We start from the raw sequence: 27,291 nt of genomic DNA on the forward strand, positions 1-27,291 counted from the left end.
TAACTAATGTTCTATGAATACCTTCCCAAAATAGACTTAATTTAGGGAAATCCCAAAAAATATGAAAATAATTTGCCTCCTTGGAGCTGCACCTTCTCCAACACATCACATTTGTATCTTTATATTTTTCCTGATATGGGGTCTTGAAGTATCTTATAATGTTTTTCCAACAATGTTCTCTCCAAGTCAAAGAATTAGTCGAGGACCATTGAAAGCTGCAGATTTTCCCCCAAGCCTCCTCTGAAAGTACCAACCCGGCTTCTTTCTCCCACTTCTCTTTAATATACAGTGTATTTACATTTTTAGCATGGGAGAGTGCATTATATAATCGAGAAACTGATTTACTAGGTATTGAACTGCAAGCCGAATTCAGAATCTTGAAAAATTCTAATTATACTGTTGATAGGTCTGTATATCTACAACTCTGGTTAACATAGTTTCGTACTTGAAGGTACCTAAAAAAGTCATTATGTTCTAGGCCATGTTTGTCCTGCAGGATTTGGAAACTTTGTAATACTCTTTTATCTATAAATGAGAGGTAGGTTGTAAGACCTTTCTTTATCCATAGCTCAAATCTTTTATCTCCTCTGTTGGGAAGGAATTCGGTATCATATGCACACCATCTAAAGAGATTTAACATGTTATTAATTCCACATGAATTAACCACCTTCTTCCATACTTTTAATGTAAGATTTATCCAAGCGTTTTAAAATTTTTCCAACTGGGCCATCAATCCTTTGTCAGTTATTGAGGCCTGAAGAGGAAAACTGTCAACTAATCCAAATTCTATTTCCTTCCATCTAGCCTTATATTCCCTATTACACCAATATAACAGAGGGGTTATCTGTGAGGCATAAAAATAATTTCTCAGGCAAGGAAGAACCATACCTCCTCCTTCCTTCCCTAACTGTAAGGTGTTATATCGAATTCTAGGTTTCTTTCCTTGCCAAATGAAGCGGGAAATCCATTTGTCCCATTCCCTGAATTGATTATCATCCACCTCCACCGGTAAAGTACGGAAAAGATACAATAACCGAGGAAGAATATTCATTTTTATAGTATTTATCCTTGAATTTAAACTTAAAAAGGGGATAAGATTCCATCTATGCATATCTGCTTTTATCTCTGAGATTAATGGCCCATAATTTACCTGTGACAGTGTTGAAAGATCCTTCGGCAGGGTTATTCCTAAATATTTTAATGATTTAGCTTCCCACTTAAGATCATATGTACCCTGCAACTTTTTGGATGGTGTATAATTTAGGGACATAACCTGCGTTTTCTTTACATTTATTTTATAACCTGATATTTTCCCAAAGTCATCCAACAGTGTAAACAATCCTATAAGTGATTTTTCTGATTCACTCAGATAGACCAAAACATCATCTGCGAATAACGCCACTTTCTGTTCACATCCCTGCCACCTTGATACCTTTTACGATTTGGCTCTGTCTTATTAGTTGGGCAAGCGGTTCAATATATAGCACAAAAAAGAGAGGAGAAATTGGGCATCCCTGTCTAGTGCCTCTCTCTAAGATGAAGGAGTCAGAGAGGTCCCCATTTATCTTAATTTGGGCTGTAAGGCTGTCATATAGAGTCTGAATTACTTTAATAAGCTTTTCTTGAAAGCCGAATCTTCCTAACACTCTGTATAGGAATGCCCAACTAACCGAATCAAAAGCTTTCTCAGCGTCCAATCCTACTACCATTGTCTCTGTCTCGTTCTTATTAACCTGTTCTAATATGTGCAGAGTTCTCCTTATGTTGTCCTGTGTTTGTCTTTGTTGAATAAATCCAGTCTGGTCTAAGTGGATTAGGCCAGGTAAAAGCTTTTCCAATCTGCGCGCTAATAGTTTGTAATCTAAATTAAGAACACTAATTGGCTGATAATTGCCACATTCTAGTTTATCTTTACCCTCTTTAGGAATAACTGAAATAATCGCTTCTCTCCAGGAAGGTGGAGTTTCTCCTCTCTGCAAGATCCAATTAAAGGTGTTAAGTAGTAATGGGGCTAACTGTGTCTTCAGGGACTTGTACCACTCTGAGGTAAACCCATCAGAACCCGGGGACTTTCCAACCTTTAACCTAGAGATGGCCACGTTCAGTTCTTTGACAGTTACTGGTTCTAATAAACTTTCATTTTGTAAATCTGTAAGTTTAGGTAGATCTAAAAAATTCAATACACTGTCTATATGGGGCTCATTGGGGGCCCGGGGTTGGGAGTAGAGCTCTCGGTAATATGTTTCAAAACTCTCTTGAATTTTCCCTATTGTGCTCTCCACAAGCTTTGTCTTTGGATTCTTTATTTTATGAATTATATTGTCTGCTTGTTGTTTTCGTAATTTATATGCTAATAATCTAGCTGATTTACCTCCTATTTCATAATTCTTTTGTCTCAGGTAAAGAAAATTTCTTTGAGTTTCCAATGTATAAATATCGTCAATTTCACTTTGCAATTTCCTAATTTCCTGTTTTTGATTTGAATTACTTTTGTTGCTATCTACAACTTGAAGTTGATTTAATTTTCCTTGAAGGTCTGCTAATTTTTGTACATTGATTTTTTTCATGTGAGTGGTAATGGAAATAATTTTCCCTCTCAGTACAGCTTTCAATGTATCCCACAAGATCACTGGTGATGTTTCTCCCGTGTCATTAAGGTCTAGATATTCTTTGATTTCTCCCCTTAATCTCTCCATTACTTTCGGGTTATTGAGTATATGTGAATTTAGCCTCCATAGTGTTTTCCTCATTTTCCTTTCCAGGATTAGAGACATAGAGACTGGGTTATGATCCGACAGATCAATTGTTGCAATATTACAGTTTTTTATCCTGAGTCTATCTGTATTAAAGATAAAGAAATAGTCTATCCTTGAATAGGCTGAATGAGGGAAAGAGTAATATGTATAATCTTTACCAGTAGGGTGTAATTCCCTCCAGACATCTATAATTCCCAACTCCTCCATCAACGAATTCACTTTCCGAGTCAGAGGTTTATGCTGAGTAACTATTCTTGAAGAATCTAATATAGGATTTAATCTAATATTAAAATCCCCTCCACAAATTACTACCCCTTGAGAACTGACCATTAGGTCAAAAATGTGTCTATAAAATGACCATTCACAACCTGGAGGAGCATAAACATTCAGCAATGTTATTTCTGTACCTTCTATTCTTCCTGTGATTTTTACGAACTGTCCTTCTTTGTCTCTAGTCTCTGAAATATGTTCATAATTAAGAGTACTTGATATTAAAGTAGCTACCCCTCTTTTGTGACAATTTATATGATGAATAAAATACATGCTTAAAACCCATTCTTTTTAATTTTCCATGTTCAGATTGGCTCATATGTGTTTCCTGGAGGAAAGCTATTTGTGCCCTCTCTTTTTTTCTCCAGTAACAACTCCGGTTGCGTGATAACCTTAATAGGTAGTCCCCGGTCCGCCAGGTCCAACGTTGCCTCCACCGTAGCGTAAGTTTTTGTCCCTTCGTCGTAAAAGACTCTCAGCCGAGCTGGATACAGGGTCTGGAATCTGATGTTGTTTTCCTTCAGGACTCTCCGTGTTTCCGTATATTCCTTCCATCTGGCAAGAATCCCCGGTGCGTAGTCGTGGTCTAAACTGATTTTACAGTTGTTCCACATGAAACCTTTCTTTTGCCATGCCCTTTTAAGCACCTCTTCCTTCGTTCTGTAACTGAGAAATCTGACCAGAGTCGATCTGGGCTGGGCGCCTGCTGGAGGCTCTGATGCCAACGCGCGGTGAGCTCTTTCTATCTGTAGGTCTTTTGCGGCCGGTATATCAAGGTTCTCTCTAAGTAGCTTCTCCACGAAGGGAATCATCACTCCGGGTTTACCTTCAGTTCCTTCGGGAACTCCGTAAATCCTCACATTTTCCCTTCTCGAGCGGCCTTCTTGATCTATTAGTTTCCACTGGAGCTGGTCTTGTAGCTTCAGCATTTCTGCTATCACCTCCTCTGCGTTTTGTAGCTTCTCTTCAATTCCAACAATCCTCGCTTCGGCTTCATCTATCCGCCAGTTAGTTTTTACTATTTCTTCTTTAATATCTTCTAGCTGTTTGCTGTTATCTTGTCGGAACTCGCGAATCTCTCCGAGAATCAAGGACAGAGTCACCGATTCCCCCTCATTATCTCCGTCCTGGCTTGCTGTGGGGGAGCTAGGCCCGTCGCCTTGCTGCGTCTCTTTATGTTTATCAGCCTTCGGAGCGGACTTTTTAATCTTGTTCTTAGACATCATCCTTGCCCCTTTTATTAATATAGTTATGCAATATTAAGTATTTGTCTAAATTCGATTATGGGGCAGTTTACCTTCTTTTTTGTCGAGAGACCTTTTCCTTACGCCGCCATTCCCTTGATGACCCGGAAGTCAACCCCGAATTCTCACTTTTTTAAAATACTTTGTTCATAAAGCACCTGTTTATAAGAAAACTATATTTATGTGACTACTTTCAGCAGAAAGGAATACAAACAAAAAAAAACCAAGCCAAAGAATATTTAAAAAAAATCTGTTCATGGAAAGTTGATTGAAAAGTTGGATTTCAAAGAGACGCCTTAAGGGGAAGTGAGAAAGGGAGAAATTTAGGGTGAGGATTGCAGAGATCCTTTTCAATTTTTGGTTGAGGAGGCCATGCAAAAGGGGTTCTCCGTAGAGTATTTAAGATGATAGATAGTCAAAGGTAACTGATATGTAAAGCTATTGCAGCAAATGGTCCAAAACCTTTACAGTTGGGGCTTCGTGCCCATGTCAGTGATTGAGAAAATAGGCTTTCTATTGATAGCTGTGATTGGTGGTTTTGGGGACAGCTAAACAGCAAATTGCTTGAGCTGAGCAGTAGCTGTTCCCATGAAAGTAAGTTCTGGATTTGTGTGAACCTGTTGTTAATACATGATTTGGTGTGTGACATGCTACTGAATCAATCACATTACTTCGTCACTAGACTCCACATGGTGTCCAACAGTGAGTGCAGACTTGATGGGATTCTTCAAACTATGGTTTTTAAAAGCTGTTTCATTGTAGTCCAGTGTTTTCATTATTTATGTGTTTTAACATGTTTTAAATTTTATTTTTAACTATGTAGTTATTTAAGAATGTGTGGTGGAGTAAAAAAGTCTTTATTTGCTTTGATGGAAAGCGAAGTTCTGTTCTAGGTTTTGCCTTGTTTTAAAGGTCAATGGGATAGTTCAGCAGTAAGCAACCTGAGGCCAAAGTTGTTACTTGTCTTTTTCATGTAGCATGTCAGTGAAATTGGCCCAGTGCATCTAAAATGGCAAGTGCAGGATACCGGGATAAAATGGTCTTCAAACTTGAATAATCTTTTGCATTTTAGCACTACCCACTGTGCTTTAGTAAGCACAGTCTAGCATTTCAGTTGATAGAGAATTGCTGTTTGTGAATCTCAAGCCATTTAAACACGTTAAAATCTTAATCAACTTACTATTAGTTTTAAGCTTGCATGCATTTAAATCTTTTATGTTGGATCCTTTGCTATTAACTTGGGATGGAAGTGGATATAGTGGTCTGGTTCATATTTATTGAGTTGGTTTTGCAATACAGTTAAGGGCTTATGTAGTTATGCATGTTGAAGTCACCTATAAGTGAGTCTTTTGACTGTGTCTTTACATTGTGGTAATTCTCAGGAATGATTTCTTCATGCTGAGGACCTGGGAGGAGATCTTGTATTGGAAAGAATGGTGCCAATCACTTTTGTCATTAATAAGATTGTTTTTTACTGTGTTGCCAGATTTTTCACATACCATTTTTGTGTCAGCATTCTACTCCCAGACAAGGGAGTATATTAAAGTTTACAGAGATACTACTATAGAGAGAGCATTTATACTGTTCATAATTGAAACAAACCTTTGTACTTGAACATTCACTTTCATATTATGACTTTAAGGCTGGCTTCAGGGTATTCATGAAGTATGGATAATACTGGGTAAATGAGCAAATCTGTTATCGTCTCACAGAATGTTACAGAGAAGGGAGCAGGGGAAAGAGGTGGTTGAAGGAAAAGGAGATGGGTGTTGGGATCGGAGAGTCTGCTTCTTTGAAGTCTGGAAGTTGACTTGATTAGCTGTACACTTTCTGGAAACTGGAATGGAAATGACAAATAAAACCAGAAAATTTCAGAAATCTCAGCAGTTCAGACAACTATGGAAAGAAGTGATAACATTTTGAGTTGAAGATCTTTGTTCCAAAGGGAAAGAGGGAAAACGAGTTAGATTCAAGTTTGAGAGTGTATGTGGGCGGGAAGGATGGGTCGAACAAAGTTTTTCTGTTTCCACTAACAGTCATTGACTTGCTGAGCATTTCCTACACCACCTCTAGTACTTAAAAGCTTTATTCCCCTTTCTATCTGACATTAATCAATCAATTATTGAAAGATTGGGGAACTGGGGGATGTGTGAAGATGGCACATGACAGCAGTGGACGTCTGGTTAGATTACTGTGATCATGTTGAATGGCAGAGCAGGTTTCAGGCTTTCTCATGCCTTACTGTTTTCTTTGTGTTATGACAGGGAGTCTGGATCAACTCATTCAAATGAATGAGCTTGCCATTATCACATCTCATTTTCTTGGCATGTTGCTAAGGGGCGGCTGCAAAGTGCATTAGACCTTCTGGTCATGGACTCACTTCCCTACTACAGGACTGAATGGTGAATCCAGCAATGAGGCAGACATATAGATTGCAAGTACCTGGCACTTGGGACATTTTAGGGTTCTGCATTTGAGCTTATTCGTCTGGAAGGCTGAGGGCTCAAGAGGTGTATCGCACACATTAGCTATTAGATGGCACAATTTCACCTTTTTTTTTACTGTCACTTTGGAAGTTGGAGGTCATGAAAAGTGAATGAATTTTAGTCTGGATTGAAGCCTGAGAGGTGATGAATCATGTCAGGCTTCCAACTGTGTTCCAACTTACTGTTTTGGACATTCTTTAAGCTCATCTGTTTGAGTATAAGTTGTTGATCTAAGTATACTAGATCATTTTATGGCCCCATTCTCTGTATTACTCCTTCCAGTCATCTCTGATGCACTATTAGTAATGACTTAATCCCCATGACAACATTGAGTAGGAGAAAGTATATCTTCTGTTTTACTAACAACTCACTTTGATTTAAAATAAACTTCCAATCCATCATCCTTCGCAATTGTTGTTTCAGCATGGCATGTACCATTGGATTGTCACGGCATGTTTCGTTTTATGACATGAATTTCATATGGGCCTACATAATTTAATGTGCTGCACCCAACTCTGCTATTGATTTTGATGGAGGATAGCAGTTTCAGTATTGCATGACTCACTTGGGCTTATTTGGTCATTTCCGTCCAAAACCATCGGATTATTTTGCTGATTCACATTTGTTTCTTCAGAAATGGTTATTTGCCTTAAAGGTACCCTTACCTTAAGATATGTGAGGCATTGTGTTTCTTTGCTTTTGAGTGAATATGTTCATTAATTTGCCTCCTGGTTAATAGCCCAGTTGTAAAAACTTGTCAGTAAATATAGACACGAGAGTTAGGACTCCCTGCCACCAGCTTTCACCACTGCAAGGACTTCATTTAATTGTCCTTTTAGAATTGGAACAGAAAGATTAGGCCTGTAAAAAGGGCAATGTTAGGGTGATCATGGGTGATGGAAGCTGCATTGGCTGGAGTTTCTGGGTGTAATTTGCGAGATGCAGGATCAGTTCATCCCTTAGAAGAAGCATTCTAAAGGAAGGATGAGGCAAATGTGGATGACAAGGGAAATCAAAAACAGCATAAAAGCAAAAGAGAGGGCATACGATAGAGCAAAACATAGTGGGAAGCTAGAGGATTCGAAAGCTTCTAAAAACCAACATAAGGCAACCAAAAAGCTGTAAGGGAAAAGGTAAATGTGAAGGTAGGATTACCAATAATATAAGAGGGTATCAAAAGTTTTATTCACTATATAAAGCATGGACATCAAACTGCTGGAAAATGACACTGGAGAGGTAGTAATAGGGAACAAAGGATCATCGGTCTTCACTGTGGAAGACACCAGCAACATGCCAGAAATTCGAGTGTCAAAGGGGCAGTGGTAAATGTAGTTGCTCTTACTAAGAATATGCTTGGGAAGCTGAAAGTCTGAAGGAGATAGGTCATGTGGACCAGATGGCTATACACCGGGGTTTAAGGATAGTTGTAGAAATTGTGCAGGCATGTGATCTTTCACTAAATTCTGGAATGGTTGTGCAAAACTGAAAATCGCAAATGTCACTCCAGGCTGAGAAGGATGGGAAGCAAAAGACAGGAAACTATAGACTGACTTAGGTCTATAATTCAGTTAGCCTGACTTCAGTGATTGGGAAGATGTTGGAGTCCATCATTTAGAATGCAGTTTCAGGGTACTTGGAGGCACATGATAACATAGGGTGAAGTCAAATTGGTTTCCTTGAGGGGAAATCTTGTCTTGCCTGATAAATCTGCTGGAATTCTTTGAGAAAATAATAGGCAGGATGAACAAAGGAGTGTCAGTCAGTGTTGTTTATTTAGATTTTCTGAAGGCTTTTGACAAGGTGCTGCAAATGAGGCTTCTAAACTTTGAGAACCCATGGTATTACAGGAAAGATATCTACGCGCTCGAAAGATAGACTGACTGACAGAAGGGTGCCAGAGGGAATAAAGGGGCCTTTTATGGAATGCCGTTGATGACCAGTGGTGTTCCACAAGGGTCAGTCTTGCGTCCACTACTTTTCAGGTTACATGATCTAGATGATGGAATTGATGGTTTTGTGGCTAAGTTTGGTGAACAATACAAACATAGGTGGAGGTGCAGGCAGTGTTGAAGAAGCAGTAAGTCTGCAGAAGGACACGGAGAAATTAGAGGAAAGGACAAAGAAATGGCAGGTGGAATACATGTAGGGAAGTGTATGGTCATGCATTATGGTAGAATGAGTAAAGGCATAGACAATTTTCTAAATGGGAGTGAATACTGAAATTGGTGAAAAGGGATTTAGGAGTCTTAGTGCAGAAGGTTAACTTGCAGGTTGGGGCAATATTAAGGAAGACAAATGCAACCTTGGCATTCATTTCAAGAGGACTAGAATATAAAATCAATAACGTAATGCTGAGGCTTGTGAGCAGTTTTGGGCCCCTGATCTAAGAAGGGAAGTGCTGGCGGGTCTAGAGGAGGTTTTCGAGAATGATCCTGAGAATGAAAGGTTAATGTATGAAGAGGGTTTGCCTCTCGGCCTGAACTCACTGGAGCTTAGAAGAATATACCCAATATTAAAAGGCCTAGATAGAGTGGACGTGTTTCCAATAATGGGAGAGTCTAGGACCAGAGGGCCAATGTCAGAATAGAAGGGCATCCCTTTACAACAAATAAAAAGGAATTTCTTTAACCAGAGTGTGGTGAATCTGTGGAATTCATTGCCACATTTGGCCGTGGATGCTGAGTCATTGGGTATATTTAAAGCAGATGTTGATGAGTTCTTGATCAGTAAGAGAGTTAAGGGTTATGGGGAAAAGGCAGGAGAATGGGGTTGAAAGGGGAAATAAGTCAGTCATGATCACATTGTGGAGCAGACTCGATCTAATGATCTAATTCTGCTTCTATGTCTTCAGTTCCTGTGGTCTTACCTGACATGCCTGCAGTGTTCATTTAATGTGAGTATCAATTGATTGTTTTGTTTAGGGTTCACTAAATAGGCAGTTAGCCCGTAAGGTCTTTACCAGTCCGTGCATCTTGTCATGTGAAGGGTAACTGTCCATGCTTAGTTTTATTTTATGAAGTTCATATTAGTAAGTTCAATGATAGTTAGTTTATTTCTTTATGGATCTGTTTGAAATTGTTGCATCCTCTTGGAAAATGTAAGCCTATCCTTGTGTAGCCGGTCTTAGCAAGAGTGTAAAATTCCCACAATTTTGTATGTTTTCTTCAATATTGAATTTAATCTGATGATGCAGAATAAGTGTTTTAGCACTAAGCTGGCTCAGTGCCCTTTTCTCCAATTACTACACTTTGGAATGCATTTATTTGTAATTGCAGATTGATGGAATAAGAAACCATAGATTGAATGCTAAAGTTTGGCCACCCTAGTTCTTCAAAACAGTTCACCCTCCACACACAGCTTGCAGTCTACCTATCCTGCATTTGTCTTTCTGTAGGTTTTGATGCTGTATTGTTGGGATCTGAATGCTGCCACCTTCAATTCGAGAACAGTGATGTTTCCAGAGCAAATCCTTATCTAAGGTAAAATTATGAAAGACTGCCCAGGCTTTGGACTGTGCTGTGTCAGGGGTAGCTGCTTTAAATCTTCACTTGGAGAACATTTTATTGATGTGAAGTTGAAGCTTCATACTATTTGAGTTTTGTCCTCCAACATTAATAGATTAACCTTAGGATATTTTTCATGATTCATTCAGTCCCTTCATTATACACCATTACACTTTAACAATCAGCACCAGCACATGTTGCACTACAGTAAACTTAGCATTGAGTTAAGGGCATAAGACTTAGAAGCAGAATTAGGCCACTTGCCCATCAAGTCTGCTCGGCTATTCTATCATGGCTGATTTATTAACCCTCTCAACCCCATTCTCCTACCTTTTCCCTGTTGCATTTGACACCCTGACTAACCAAGAACCTATCAACCTGTGCTTTACCCAGAGGGTTGTGAATCTGTGGAACTTATTGCAACAGCAATAAATTTCATAGATTCACAACCCTCCAGCTAAAGAAATTCCTTCTCATCCCTATTCTAAATGGTCGTCCCTCTATTTTGAGGGTGCCCTCTGGCCCTAGACTCACCCACTATATGAAATACCTTCTCCACATTCACTCTGTCTAGGCCTTTCAATATTCAATGGGTTTCAATGAATTTCCTGTCATCCTTCTAAACTCCTGTGACTACAGGTCCCGAGCCATCAAATGCTCCTCATATGTTAATCCTTTCATTCCTGGAATCATTCTCTTGAACTTCCTCTGGACCCTCTCCAATGCCAGCACATCTTAGATAAGGGGCCCAAAAGTGTGCGGCCTGACCAATGGCTTATAAATCCGCAGCATCGTATCCTTGTTCTTATATGCAAGTCCTCGTCGAAATGAAAGCTAATGTTGCATTTGCATTCCTTACCACCGACTCAACCTACAAGTTAAGTTAAGAGGTCCTACATCCTGAAGCATTATCATATAAAATTGCTTGAAATATTGACACTTATCAGAACATTGTTTGGAAAAAAGCACTGTTTCCTTAAAATACAGTTGCTTGTTATTTTATATGTTACACAAATGCTTGTTTTTCTGAGTATTGTGGGAAATGTAGGAAAATGACAGAGGAGAGAGAATTCTCGTAGGTGAACTTGGTTTCATAGCTGAACTCTTTCTTTACTCCATTTTCTACGCTGAGCGAATCATAGAATAATAAGCACAGAAACAGGCCCTTTGGCTCTGCCAGTCCCTGCTGATCACAGCATCCTATCTGCTGATCCCAGTTGCCAGTTGGAATATTGATTGTAAATATGAAATGGGCAGATTACAACTTTTCTCACCTTCTCACACCACATTCTCTCTGAAAGTAAATGCTGGGATTAGAATGTTTTCTGCAGCAGTGGGATGAAATCTTTGAGGGTGGACTTAGCTATGAATTGGATGATGTTCAAAGCTTTGGATGTCCTGTTTTTGGGACTATGAATCTTGAATTGAAGGTTAAAAGTGACCAAAATTAAATAACTTTTCTCAAGCTGAAGTGATCAGTTCTAAGGAGAAAAATGTAAAACTATAAATTCCACCATTCTTCTTTACGTATTTTTCCTCACTGGAAGATAAGTCAGATTAACTGGAAATAGTAGAAATGTGTGTTTTAGATTTTAACTTTGTTATTTTTCTTTTGCTTATTCACTCATGGTTTCTGGTTGTTCCTGGCAGAACCAGAATTTACCATCCACAGCTATTCTTGTTTTGCAACTTTTAATATGCAACTGTAATTTCCTGTCTACTGATAGTTTTTGGGGAGTGTAAAAGTTTTAATTTCTAGTAGGTCAAATAGTGCTGGAACAAAGTTCATTTGTATCCAAATAACGATGTGTTGTGTGCCTATTATTTTTTTTCACCTTGACAATGTCATATTTGTGTCTTGGATGCTTTCTGCAGTTGGTGTTGATTGCTTCAGGCACAAAAATGATCATTTTCTTGATTTTGTGTAACTAAATGGCAGTATGGAGGAGTTGGGCCAAAGGGCCAGGTTCCATTTTGTATAACTGACTGAATTGCCATGACCACATAATTTGATTGTCTTTTTAAGTCTGAACTAATACATTTTCTTCATTGTGAGCTTTGTTCAATTTTGAGAATTATCGCCCGAGTCAGAACATTATTCTTTTACTGACATGAACCTAGGAGGGGACCATGTGGCTTACTGGTACATGTTGGTTTCTACGGAAGCAGTCTCCGTAATCTCATTCTCTCATACTTACTTCACTGTGCCACTGTGACTTATTCTTTCTCCTGCTGGTCCACAAATTAAGCCATTAAGCTGCATGGTAGTTTACAGTAGCAACTAGCTAACCAGACCACTTGGGATGTAAAAGAAATCAATGTGATCAGAAGATGGTTTGTAAACTTCAGCATCAAAAGTCAGGATCAAGCCTAGGTCTGGAGCTGTGGTTTAGGCCACATTGGAATTCCTGCAGGCAATTGAATTTCAGGAGACAGTTCTACTATTTCTCCCAGTGAGTTTGGGAAAGACCATGTACCATAACAAGCACTGTTATCTGCATGGTTCTTGAAGGTTTAGCATAGTGAGGATCATATTAACTGTGCCTTTGGAAGGATTGAATCCATGCCGAGTTTCAGAGAGCAACATTTCAGGGGAACTTGGTGTTGACTCTTGCTGTGGCACGCAGTAGGGAGACCTTCTGTATCAACCACCATTGGACATCTATTTTATTGAAGATGGTTAGTTATTGATTTTGGAATTGTTGGAATAACATTACCAGATGTCTATAATGAGGCTGTGGATTTGAGACTAAAGCTTCTTACGTCTTAAGTTTTAGGATTTCATTGAGGATACAGTCTGCTTCCAAGGCCTGTGCTGCAATATAGCTTTTTTGATTTCTTGAGGGTCAGGAGAGGCAGCAAGTTGGCAAGGAGAACTGTTGTGGAATGGAGTTAAGCATGGTTCCATCATTAGAATTGCTATTGATGAGAACTATTATCACTGTAGAGTGGCATCCAAAAAGGCTGTGCCTTTTCCCAAAACATTTCCTTTCTAATCTTTCTTGCATAGCGTTACATTTCATCCCCAACAGAACTTTGTCACTGGACCTCTTAGGTCCATTTCTTCAGTAATTGACAGTCTCCAGAACTACTTGCATGCGATTTTAACCTATAGCAACCGCCCTCCCGAGCCATGGATACCCAAGCCTCATTTGCTGAGCTGTAGCAAGCACTGGTATTTGCATGTACTCAATTGCTGAGCTCCACGCCATTGTGGATCTTTCATTGAAGTATGCAAAAGGACAAACTTTTTCCACTAACAGTAAACCAAATCTTTACTTCTAACTTTGCTTGATAAGCATGCTGCTCTCCAACAGTAAAGATCTTTGACAAGATCTTGAAAGATATGGGATACTTCCTCCATCTCAGGAGCACCTTTCAGCAGTGATAGATCATTGAAGTTCCCTGTCACCTTTAATACATTAACACATTCTCTAGTCAGTTGAGAAAATAAATATTTGAATAATAAAACTTAACACTTGTCACAAAAGTCATGGTCTAAAGGGTACAGTGATGCTTGCCCTTTCGTTTACCTCTGACACCTGAGCTACCTTTAGCAGGCATTTTGAGGCATTGGAAAAATAACATAGAAAATAGGTGCAGGAGTAGGCCATTCGGCCCTTCGAGCCTGCACCGCCATTCAGTATGATCATGGCTGATCATCCAACTCAGAACCCTGCACCAGCCTTCCCTCCATACCCCCTGATCCCCGTAGCCACAAGGGCCATATCTAACTCCCTCTTAAATATAGCCAATGAACTGGCCTCAACTGTTTCCTGTGGCAGAGAATTCCACAGAACAGTGACATCGCCACAAAATTTTGCCAGTTTATTGAAAAGACAAACTAAGAGATCAGTCATTGTCCCTTGCAGAATGTGTCCTTTTAAGGTTTCAAAGGTACATTTAATGTCAGAGGAATGTATACAATAAACATCCTGAAATGCTTTTTCTTCGCAACCGTCCATGAAAACCGAGGAGTGCCCCAAAGAATGGACGACAGTTACATGTTAGAACCACAAAGTTCCCCTCAGCTCCCCTCCCTCCCACATGTAAACAGCAGCAAGCAACGATCCCCCTCCCCTCCCCCCACCGGCAAAAAAAGCATCAGCACCCACCACCGTGCACTCAAGTGTGAGGAAGGCAACAACAAAGACACAGGCTTGCAGTACTCCAAAGACTACATTGTTCACCTGACATTCGACATACCACAGGCTCTCTCCCTAATTTTTACAGAACAACACACAAAATGCTGGAGGAAATCAGCAGGTCAGACAGCATCAGTGGAAATGAATACAGTTGATGTTTCAGGCCAAGACCCTTCTGTACAGAGGCTATTTTTAACAGACACTGTGAAACAGTCACTCTAGTTTGAACTCCAGCACAAGGATAAATTCTCAGGTGGACAGAGGAAAAGATTCAAGGATATTCGCAAAACTCAATTGAAGAGTTACAATCCCATTTATTACTGGAACTCTCTGGGCCATGTCCACTTCAAGTGGGGGAAGAAGTGTTTAGATATATGAATGGAATAATGCATTGCTTGTCCCTGGTGTTCTTTTTACCGTCTTGCCCAAATCACCTTGTCTATATGGATATGATGAATACCATGAGAGGTTTTAAATGGTACATGGGGCTATGATAACATGTCCTACATTTATTATTAGCCAGTACCACTAACACAGATTAACAATGGAAATGCGAATCAATAATCTGTAAGTCTTCTGTGAAAATTAGTTGCCAAAGTACATTTACATCTTTAACCTTACTTTATTTTAGTTTAGTTTATCTCATAGTTACATCAATTGTCAGGCCTGCTTTCTATAAGCAAATCTATGCCGCAGTCCAGGCAGCAGGTGAAATTTAAACCTCTTCACTTTAGGTTAACATTATTATAGATTTGACAGCATTCACTGTTTTGAACAGTGATCAGCAACAATTCTGATTATTGACAATCTTTTGGCAAATATGAAAGTGAAAATTAAAATAAATTTTATTAAGATATACGTAGATTTAGATATCTGTAAATTTGCTTAGATATACGTAGAATCTCCATCCATTTCTGTGTAGTTGGGTTATTGAGAGTCTGGCACAAAGTTTGCCGGAACGACTGAGTGCAAATGTCAATTTTGAAACACCGCTGTTGTAACTCGAGCAGGAACAATTACTTGTGGGGATGTCGTTTAGGAAAACTTGTCAGATTGGTATATAGTATTGGTAAGCACTTTTTTGTGGATCACATCACAATGATAGAAAAGTAATGCAACACACATAAAAGTTGCTGGTGAACGCAGCAGGCCGGGCAGCATCTCTAGGAAGAGGTGCAGTCGACATTTCACCAGCAACTTTTAGGTGTGTTGCTTGAATTTCCAGCATCTGCAGAATTCCTGTTGTTTGCATAGAAAAGTAATATTGAGATTGAAGGCATTACTAATTTCCAGTCACAGAATTTTCATCTTGGTTATGGGTCCTCTTATCCAGGTCTTTGGCTAAGACTTTCTGTGGTTATAGAAACGTGGTGATCAAGACCATTAGACCTCCCCACTTCAAAGTAGTAGCTGGCACATTCTTAACTAGAGAGTGAGATTGTTACATGGAAAATCGATTGAGGCAAGTAGAAAATCAAACAAGCCATATGGCAGACCAATGATCAATAAAATTGCTCTGGACCAATTTTTTTGTGTGTGCTTAGCGTGCAGTTAACTTGAATTTAAGCCAGACAGCTTTGATGTATGGATTAATAATACGTTATTTCAAGTTTTGTCAAATATTGTTCAGGTTAAATAATTTAACACATTTTGTACCTTGTTCATTAGCTCTCAAATGCATGGATCTGCCATTTTTTTAAACCTGTCTTTATTTTCCAGTTATCTTATTTCAAATTGCAAATTAGCTTGACATTTGAAGGTACCCTTTATAATCTAGAGGAAATTGTTATTTTTTTTTAACTAATGTGGTAGCACTCCTCATGTTCCACAAAGAAAGGAAGGTATTTGCTTAGAATAGGATTTTACTTCGTGTTCATTCACAATCATTCTCATAATGTTTCCTGTAGGTCTGTAGCTGGTATGCTGGGACATTTGGTTGGAATTCTTTCACTTATTTATTCAAACAGTAGTGCCGATTTCATAGCTTCTGTTTTGTAGTTATATAAAAAAAATATACAACATATCTCTCCCCCCCTCTCCCCCCCCTCTCCCCCCCTCTCCCCCCCCTCTCCCCCCCCTCTCCCCCCCTCTCCCCCCCCTCTCCCCCCCCTCTCCCCCCCTCTCCCCCCCCTCTCCCCCCCCTCTCCCCCCCTCTCCCCCCCCTCTCCCCCCCCTCTCCCCCCCCTCTCCCCCCCCTCTCCCCCCCCTCTCCCCCCCCTCTCCCCCCTTCCTCCCTCCCCTTCCTCCCTCCCCTTCCTCCCTCCCCTTCCTCCCTCCCCTTCCTCCCTCCCCTTCCTCCCTCCCCTTCCTCCCTCCCCTTCCTCCCTCCCCTTCCTCCCTCCCCTTCCTCCCTCCCCTTCCTCCCTCCCCTCCCCCTCACCTAACAGTTTTGCACAGTACTGAGTTTGTAGATTTGGCAGGAGCAAAGGATGTTGGGAATAATGAGGGTGGAGTGCTGCTAGAGGGTTGTGGAGCAGGTGGCAGAGAAGTACTAGGGTTGAGGTTGGTGTGGGTGCAGACACACAGCCCTGAGACACCAGGCAAGGTCATTTGATTCCAAACAATTGGTTTATTGATCATTACAGGAGATCTCTGTGGTATTTCCCTCTCCCTCTCCCTCTCCTCTCCATTCCCCCTTTCCTAACCATGATTTCCCTCTCCCTGCCTCCATCCCACTCTCAGTCCACCGTAGGGACCCATTATCAGTCAGGTTTATCATCACTCAAGTGTGTCATGATATTTTTTTTGTGGCAGCAGTACAATGCAATACATAAAATTATACAGTACTGTACTCTGCAAAAGTCCTAAACATCCTAGCTATATATGTGCTCAAGACTTTTGTGCAATCCTGTAGTTATTTAATACGGTGTAGAGTACACAGCTTTTTTAAAATCTCAACCATTACTTGCACAGGTGAACAATATTGAAGTAATTAGTTATATACCTTGAGCTGAACTTGAGATTACTTCAGTAATCAGTAACTCAGTAAGAATCAGTAGCAATGTAGAATGAAGTATTTAATGCTACGACAAGTTCTCCCCAGCTTCTTCTCTCTTCATCTCCCGCCAAAAAGCCCAAGACCAACCTTATCATCCCTCACCAAGAAGACCTCCCACTAATTGGATGGCACACATTCCACATCATCCCTCATCTTCAACAATAACCCAAACAGACTGAAAGCAGACAGACTGCTTTTACAGAACTGCCAAAATGAGACCCATTTGTTTGAGATGTATTACGAGTGGCATTTGGAAGGTGGTGCAGGTGTTCATGCTAACCAAGGGCCCAGCCTGTGAGTGACAGAGAAGTTAAAAGATGAGCTCCATCTTGTGTGCTCTTGAGCAGCGGTCCCCAACCACCGGGCCGCAGAGCATGCGCTACCGGGCTGCGAGGAAGCGATATGATTTGGTGATATGAGTCAGCTGCACCTTTCCTCATTCCCTGTCACGGCCACTGATCAGCCATTACGCATGCGAGGTCATGACCCGCGTGTCATCCGTGTCAGGGCGGGAAGGCGATCAACTCCTCGAGCTTGCAAATGACGACGGGCTGAAAAGAATGTTTGACATAACATCTCTGTTGGCATTTTGGATCAAAGTCAAGGCTAAATATCCTGAGATAGCCACTGAAAACGTTGCTTCCATTTCCAACATTTTTCTACGAAGCAGAGTTTTCTGCAATGAATGCAACGAAAACTAAACTGCGGAATAGACTGGCATCAGGAACCCCCTTCGAGTATCGATGTCTCCCATCACCCCTCGATAGGACGGTGTTGTTGCAGGGAAACAAGCCCAGGGCTTCCACTGATTCAGCAATATTGGGGTGTTGCAATGATTTTATATATCCATACGGGGAAAATATGTGCTGTGCGTTTAATATCTAAATGTTACTTAAAATGTTATGATGCTATTGACTTATAAGTGACCTATATAACCATATAACAATTACAACACGGAAACAGGCCATCTCGGCCCTTCTAGTCCATGCCGAACGCTACTCTCACCTAGTCCTGCTGACTTGCACTCAGCCCATAACCTTCCATTCCTTTCCTGTCCATATACCTATCCAATTTTCCTTTAAATGATCATATCGAACCTGCTTCTGCCACTTCATTACTGGAAGTTCATTCAACACTTACTTCAAGCTCCCCTGGTAATTGACTTATCATTATATTCATGCGAGGAAAATATGCGCTCTGTGTTTAATATTAAATTTGTTAGATAAACCCTTTTAGAAACAAAATTGAGTGTATTACCGACTTATCACCTATATTCTGGTAGTGATTAACACCCACCCCCACGAACAGAATCGCCAAAAAGGATTTGCTTTGGGGGGGAGGGGGATTGGCAGGTCACGGCATGCATGCGCATTGGTGCCTGCGCAAGGCTTCATGGTCATTGTAGTCTTTTGGGTAAACAACGCATTTGACTGCTACTTTTGTCCGTTGGCAACCCTACCCCCCGTTTAGATGAGCCGTCTAAATCTCACGAGTTTGGCAGGACTTGAACGTGTCTTCTCTAGACTTGCGCAGCCAAGGAAACTAGAGTGTTTCAAGTTAAAAAAAAGTGAATAGAATCTCTTCCCCATGGTAGTGGTGTCAAAAACTAGAGGGTATAGACTTAAGGTAAGAAGGAGGGATTTAAAGGGTATCTGAGTGGTATGTTCTGCACAGAGGGTTGATTTCTGGAATGTGCTGCTACAAGTGCTGAAAGATGTGACTACAATGTGAAAGAGCCCTTTTAGGACAGATGCTTCAATAGGCAGGGGATAGAAAAATAGGAATCTGTGTGGGCAAATGAGATTAATGTAGATGGGTAAAACGGTCAGCATGGGCATGATACACCTAAGAGCTCATTACTGTACTGTTCTAAGATTCTGATTCCATGGCATAGCTATTGGGAATTTAGAGAGGGAATAGAGAGGCTGGTTGGCTGGAATCTTGTCAGTCCTGATGTGAAGGAAAATTATACAAGGAAGAAGCATAGGGAGGTTATGGTGATTCCTGAAAGGATAAATTGTTAGGCAAATTAAACAAAGAATTGTATGTTTGGTTTGTTTTGAGTGCAGAGGCCCACTAAGGTGATTTAAGTGATTGGTGCAACTTGGGATGTAGGTAGCATATTTTTTTTCAAGACTAAAATTCCCGTACAGTGGAAATACTGTGAGTGTTAGGAGAGCATTTTGATAATTAAACTTATTGGCTTCAAGATAATAGTTGCCTTTTTCAAAGAAAGGTAGGCTGAGAGATAATGGTAGAGGCAGTTCTGGATCAATTCAGATGCCAAGGTGGAAAACCGTCTGCCCAAGGAAGCAAGTAGAATGAGAAATAGAATTGGTGTCAAAGGTAGGAAGTTAGTGGTGGAATTACAAGGTGATGAGTTGTATTGCCAATGTCTAACCAGAAAAAATTGATTCAACCACGTCTAGTTATCAAGCAACACAGCGCCGTTGAGGTTGCAAAAGGTTATGGTCAAGGAGAAATGGCAATTACCAAGCAATATGTAGAATTAAACCTCAAGCTTTTAGATAATGTTGCAAATGGACAATTCATAAATAGGAAACTGGAATTGGTAATGAATTGGATGATTCTGCACAGTTAAGTGATTTAAAAAAAGATCAATCTGAGGTTGGACAATTAGGTTTGATTAGTTTTATTTATCACGTACATGGCAAAATAGCATACCCACAACTCACTAACCTTAACCGACGTCTTTGGATTGTGGGAGGAAATTGGAGCACCCAGAGAAAACCCAGCACAGTCACATGAGAATGTACCAACTCCTAACAGACAGTGTTGGTATTTGAACCTGCGATCGGTGATGCTGTAATAGCTTTACACTAATCGCTATGCTGCTGAGTGTAGAATCATGTAATGGCCTTACTGATCTGGACAACAGTATGGGAATTGCTCAGAGCCATTGATGGACAGTAGGATGCATCATGGCACAAGTAGGCATGTAACTTTTGACTTAAAATGGAGCTTATACGTATTTCCTAAATGGAATCTCATTGGAAACCTGTGCAACTCTAAATTCTTGTAAGTTGAATTTTAAAATCTGAGTGACTTCATCAATTTTTGCTTATGGAAATAACTCGGAAGATGTGTAGCTCAGGTGCTTGATGGTTAGGTTGAGTTGTTCTCTGATCCTGCCAATGAGCGGCCTCTTCATTGGTGAGAGCCATCATAAACTGCTCCATCTGCCACAAGCGGAACTTCCTGGTGGCCAAACAAATTAATTCCCATTCCCATGGCCTTGTCTTATGCCAAGAGGAGTCCACCCTCAGGGTGGAAGGGGACCACCTTATTTTCCATCTGGGTAGCCTGCAACCTGATGGCCTGAATATTAATTTCTCCATTTAGTTTTTTAAACCTCCCTCCCATTCCCCACTCTGACCATTTACCTCCTTTCATTTGTCTATCACCTCACCCGGGGGTCCCCTCGTCCTTCCCTTTTCTCCTATGGTCCTCTGTCCTCTCCTTCGGAATTCCTTGTTCTCCAGCCCTTGATCATTCCTACCCACCTGGCCTCATCTATCACCTTCTAACTTGCTTCCTTTCCCTCCCCCACCTTTTTATTCTGGCATCTGAACAAGAGTCTTGGCCAGAAATTTCGACTGTTTATTCATTTCCATAGATGCTGCCTGATCTGCTGAATCCCTCCAGCATTTTGTGTTGCTTAATACATATGATAGGAAAATATTTAAGAAAATTATTGGTAATTCTATTAGAATGAAACATAAGTCAAATAGTCTAACCATGGCAAGTAAGAAAAGTTAGGATTTAAGGTTAAGGAAAGCTAAAAGAAATTGAAAAGAGGAGGATTAACAAAAATGGGTCAAGCAATAGACAGAACAAAGAAAGTACAAAAGTAAACTAGTAGGAGGCATGAAAACATACTGTAAGGACTCCTGTAGCTATTTAAAAAGGAAATAGGAAAATGTGAAGATTGGCCATTTATTGAGAGATGGGCAAAATTATATTGGATAAAGGAATGTCAATGACCTTGAGCATTAAAATACAAAAATATTTTGATCGTGAGCCGATCTTGGGTTTAATATCTCATCAGAAATTCAGCATTGCCATTGTTGCATTTTCTCAATATCATCCATTTGTACACTAATTTCCTGAAATAGGTCTTCAGCTTATGTCCTGGTGACTTAGCTATGTGCTTTTATTGGCAAATCAGGCAGGAAGGACCAGATAACTTTCTGCCTATGTTCTTTTTGCCCTGTGTGGTCATAGCCTGCTATGGATGTTTGAAGCAAAGGAATGAAGTAGGGGATAGCATTTTAAGTAAAAGCTCATTTTGTTCTTTTTGTTTTACAAAAGTAACCAATGGGTAGTGAAAGTCATTTGACTTGAAAATAAATAAAGTGAACTGCGAAAGGATCTCTAAAATTAGCTAATATCCAAGCGTAAAATGCGTCCTGGTTACCTTGGGTAAATATGGTCTGCTGACATGATATTTAACTATAAAAGGCCCCAGTTTATAAATGAAGTGTGAAATAGAAAACAAATGAAAATGTTGGGCTTTTTTCCCTCCATCGTGAGATTACTAGTTTGTTTCTACATTTGAAATTAGTGAAACAGCTACATTTTGATATTTAACCTTGCTATCATTCATTTTGCTATTTCTTTATTTTAGCTTTTACCTGCTAATAAATTCTGGGAATCAGATGATTCAGCTAAAGATAGCCAAAAAGGGATTTTCCTGGGAGATGAGTGGAGGGATACTACATGGGGAGCATCTCGTAAGTGTTACTGGCAACACATTATTTAAAAGCTGTATTCTTTACAATTTTTGTATAAAATGTTTAATAACTTCACCAGTTTCCATTGCAATAGAAAATGTATTTTTTAAGCTGATGAACTTTTTAAAGTTTTATGAACTTGAACTTGAATTTGAATATTTTACCGTAATTTCAAAATTGTTGCTTCAGTGGCAAACATAATTACCATGTTCTTCATAGATATTCTAAGTTAACATCTGCACAAGTAGATTGATTGGGCTTCACAAATGTAATTAACTATAATCTCTATGCCTTTGTTTTGAGGAGAAAAGCTTATGTCACCCTCAGGCTTGGCCAGCACGTGTTCATCTAGCAGGAAACAACTTCTGGCCCCACCAAATTGAGAATGCTGCGTGATGTGTTGCCCGGTTACAAATCCCCACCGCAAAATATTCGACCGTCCACTATATGCAATTAAATGATTGACCTTTATAAATCTTAATTTGGATAGACGGTTAGTAAAGAAAGTAAAAAAGTAAAAGGGCCTATTTTAAGGAAAAAGTCTATTGTGCATCATTGGAGCTCACTGTTCGTTCATTTGTCCCTGTTGACCTCCAAGCGTAGCAGGCCCTCGGACCCTTGCTCCTCAGTCCACACTGTCTGGTGGTTTTCCAACTCTGTCCATTTGCACCCCGACGAAAGACCAAGAAAATCTCTCTTCCAGACTCTCAAAAAAGAACATCTCTCCCATTGGATAACATACATTCCAAAGCCCCGTTATCTCCAGTCATAACCCAAACATTGCTGCTACAGAGAAACCATTACATTAGCAGTGAAACCTTACAACGTGTTACACTAACCCCCCCCCGCCCTCCAAATTTAGTTATGTCTTCATGATGTTGAGATAATTCACCAACCCTTCCTGCAAAACACAAAGCCCAATCCAGGTGTAAAAGGCAGTGGCATAGCTCCCCAAAATGGTAGGGGTCACACTCTGTTCCCCTGGTGCAATGTAGGCCAGTCTATCCAGTCGTCTCCTAATTCTCTGAGATCTCCGCACCCCCTCATCTAACTCAATGGGAGAAGGGCTGGGAGTCTCTTCCTCAGTCAGTGGGGAGTTAACGAAAGGCAGCATATACCACAGAACCTGAGGAATGAGTGTAGAGCGCTCACAGTCTGGGGTCTTGGCCAAGTGGTAACCACCTCTATCTTCGCTGTCAATTTTCCAATAGTTTCTCCCCGGTTTGTCTCACAGGGACACTGGACATTACCATCACCAACAGGTGCGCCAGGGGCATCCCCCTCGGGTCTTCCGGAGCATCCACTTAGAGGGCCTCGTCCTCAGGCACTCTAGGCCATTTCCCTACCTCTATCATCTTCCCTCTACTTTCTATCCTCATGTAGGGTTTTGACCTAAAATGCTGACTTCTTCTTTCTCTCCTCAGTTGCTTCTCATCTCACTGCATTCTTCCAACAGTATTTTTTGTACTACAGAAATAATTTGTTATAAAATAGAAAATGGGAGTGAAAAATTGATGGATAACTGGCAAATTTCAGGATTGATAACTAATCACTGACTCAGCCTGTGGAGTGGCAATTTAATTTTGGTCTTTGTGCCCTTTCTCTTTATTTGTTAAATCTGGTAATCCTGATGCAGATTTATTGCTCAGTAATATATTTTCCCCTCACTTTAGTTGTAAGTGACCTGCAACCACCTGCAGTACATAATTACCATTATTTAAGTTAGTAGTATTAGCCTGTAAGTGGTTTAGTATGTTCTTTCTTTCTTTTCAAATCTTTTTATTGTTATATTATACAGGAAAAATAACAGGAGTACATTGAAGTAACAACACTTACAATGCCTCAAAAAAAATTATCTTAAAGATTGAAAAAAAATTTTGTGATAACACAAAAAACCTACTAAGCAGAAAAGTGAGAGGGGAAAAAAAAGAACCCATTAGGTGTACAACCCCGGAGTCATGCGTCATACAAAAAGCTTCTAAAAATAAACATCAAACCGCCAGCAAGAAAAGAAAATATACTAAAACATTTACAATTAGATCGTGGAAAAATTATATCAATTAACTTAAATGATAATAACGAGCAAATAAGCCCCATTTTTTTCAAAATCAAGTAAAGGTTCAAAGGTTCAACTTCTAATTTTTTCCAAACTAAGACATAGCATCACTTGAGAGAACCATTGTGACATAGTGGGAGCTGATGTATCCTTCCACTTCAACAAAATGGCCCTCCTAGCCATCAATGTAACAAATGCAATAACATGTTGGTCAGATACAGAAATACCATGAATATTTTGAGGAATTATTCCAAACAGCACAGTTAATTTATTAGGTTGTAAATTAATTTTAAGTGCTTTAGAAATTGTTGAAAAAAAAATGACTTCCAGAACTGTTCCAATATAGAACAAGACCAAAACATATGTGTCAGTGTAGCTATCTCAGTTTTACATCTATCACAATGACTATCAACATTAGAAAAGATTTTAGGAGGTCTCTCCTTTGTCAAATGATAACGATGTACAATTTTTTGAAACAATTAATGGCTAGCACAAATTGAAGGAGAGTTAACCAACTTCAATATCCGCATCCAATCCTCCGTCAAAAAAGTCAAATTAAGTTCCTTTTCCCAATCCTGTTTAATCTTAGATAAAGGACGCTTATCCCATTGTAATAATAATGGTTTAGTATGTTACTGAATCTGGTGAAGCAAAGTATAAAATCTGCTCAGGAGTATTCCACAGATACTCGATTGAAGCCGAGAGCTTTTTACACTGAACGAAGGCTACAAGCATATATCACTTCCTCCTCAGTGTCGAACTGATGAGCAAATTCTGCTTAAGATTGTGCTGAATATATAAAAATACAATTAAATGTTAAGTTGTTTATGGACTGCATTTTTGTATGTTTAGATAGAATTTCCAAATAGGTTTCTGAAAATTTCAGTTTAAAAGTGAATTGTTCAGTCCCTTGTTTGATTCTAGAAAATCATTTGTCAGTTTCAGCAAGTGACTATTATAAAATAATTATCTTGAGTTTCTTATTTCTCCTGCACTGTCCTTTGCTTCCAATCAGTATAATTATTCTCTTGGTGCAATGCCATTGTGTTGTTATGAAGTTCCTGATAATAGTTCTTTTCAACCTTTCCTTCAGGATCTTCATCCTTTGTGCTTGATATTATTTTATTTAAAATAACATCAAACACTTTGGAAGAACCTTCTCTAAGACTTGTTGGAAATGCCAGTCTCAGAAATACATGCGGCTTATGAGTTTAAAACCTTTGTTTTTCCATAACAATCATAGAATGTAAAAAGCACAAAATAATCTGCAGATGCTGGGGTCAAAACAACACTCATAACACACTGGAGGAACTCAGCAGCTCGGGCAGCATTCGTGGAAAAGATCGGTCGACGTTTCGGGCCGGAACCCTTCGTCAGGACTGTGGGTTCCTGACGAAGGGTTCCGGCCCGAAACGTCGACTGATCTTTTCCACGGATGCTGCCCAACCTGCTGAATTCCTCCAGCGTGTTGTGAGTATTGCATAGAATGTAAAAAGACTGATTGGAAAATCAGGATTGTCATTTCAATAATTGTATACTGTTTACTCTATTCTGTATTCATGTTTTCCTTGTGAGGCTATTTCTCTGATCCCAAAACACAAAACAGAATTCCAATATATGGTCAACACACACAAACTGCTTGAGGAATTCAGCAGGCAGTAGAGTAACTCTGCTCCTCATCTTATTTTCTCCAGTCGTGCTGAAAGGTCTTGGCCTGAAATGTCGACTATACTCTATTTTCCATAGATTCTGCCTGCCCTGCTGAGTTCCTCTAGCAGCTTATGTGTGTTGCCTGAATGTCCAGCATCTGCAGATTTTCTCTTGTTTCCAATATATGGTGTTTTACTCCCATCTTTCATTGAGAAGAAAAAAGATGCCTGGGTTCTTGGGCGGGGGGGGAGTAGGGTAATAATTTAACAAGTAGCTTTTCTGACATAATTTTTATTACTATGTTACCTCCTTCATAGGATTACAATGTGTATGAATCTTTTATTGATTATGCTGGCTTCAGATATTGATAACTTTTTAGTTCTATCTCAGTGAACAAGCATTTATCTACTGTTTAAATTTAAATTACATAGGCCATACTGTATCACAGCCAATCATGGTTCAGAGAAGACCTGGCCAAGGTTTTCATGGAAACAGTGAAGTCAGCTCTGTTCTGTCTCCCCGTTCTGAAAGTGGTGGTCTAGGAGTAAGCATGGTGGAGTATGTGTTGAGATCTTCACCTGGTGATAAACTGGACACTCGTTTTAGGAAGGGACCATTTGTAAGTAACCAGCCTACAAATTATATATTGTGTGAACTTATGTATATTGTTTCACTTAATTTTAAATATTTCAATCACCAGTTTTTAGTGTACTTGCATCAAGATGCTTATTTTTGAGCAGTGGTTTAATTTTTTTCTTAATGTGATCTTTGCATTGTATAAACTTAAGTTTTATTAGCAGCTTGCAATTATATTTGTTATTAATTTTCTAAAGACTAATTTCATAGGATTTTGAATTTGGGAAGAAATATCTAAATAGACAAGAGTTTGTTTGTTTGTAAATGTTAATTTTTTTCTCCACAGATGTTACCTGATCTGCTTGATATGTCCAGTATTTTGTGCTGTTATTTTCAATCTTGTTGACCATTTTGTCCCTGGGATGGCTTTCATTTTACTTTCTCCCTTTTATAAATATGTTCCATATCTGTAATATTCCATATCTTAGACAGTCCATTGCTGAACTCGAGCCTTTCTTGTCTCTAGGTATACAGTGTGATTTTCTGCCTTTTGAATCTCACAATGTTTTTTTTCAAAATTTAGCACATTTTCACAGATATCTTTTCAATCATCCTTGTTATTGCTGGAATGTTTTTGGCTATTTGCTGTAATTTTAAGTTAAAATCCGTGTCTTCAAATTCCTTAACTTTCAGTAATATGTGAGCAAAATTGAATATGAATATAGGACTAAATTTGAATGCATGCAATATTCAGAATAAGGTAGGTGTTTTTGTAGCAGATTAGAAATTGGCAGGTATGACTTTGTGGGCATCACTGAGTTGTAGCTGAAAGAAAGAAGAAAAAAATCTGCAG

General features: G+C 39.6%; 1 protein-coding gene across 6 annotated transcripts in view; it reads left to right on the plus strand.

The window, feature by feature from the left end:
- Positions 1 to 27,291, plus strand: part of LOC140194012 (pumilio homolog 2-like) — a 133,527-nt gene that overhangs the window by 19,825 nt on the left and 86,411 nt on the right. For all 6 annotated transcript variants that reach the window (XM_072251321.1, XM_072251322.1, XM_072251323.1 and 3 more), the window contains exons 4-5: positions 22,051 to 22,156; positions 26,294 to 26,481. In XM_072251321.1, the coding sequence (XP_072107422.1) occupies positions 22,051 to 22,156; positions 26,294 to 26,481 (294 nt within the window). The remainder of the gene's footprint in view (positions 1 to 22,050; positions 22,157 to 26,293; positions 26,482 to 27,291) is intronic.

The sequence above is a fragment of the Mobula birostris genome, chromosome 2 (assembly GCF_030028105.1).
Source record: "Mobula birostris isolate sMobBir1 chromosome 2, sMobBir1.hap1, whole genome shotgun sequence".
Classification (NCBI taxonomy): Eukaryota; Metazoa; Chordata; class Chondrichthyes; order Myliobatiformes; family Myliobatidae; genus Mobula; species Mobula birostris.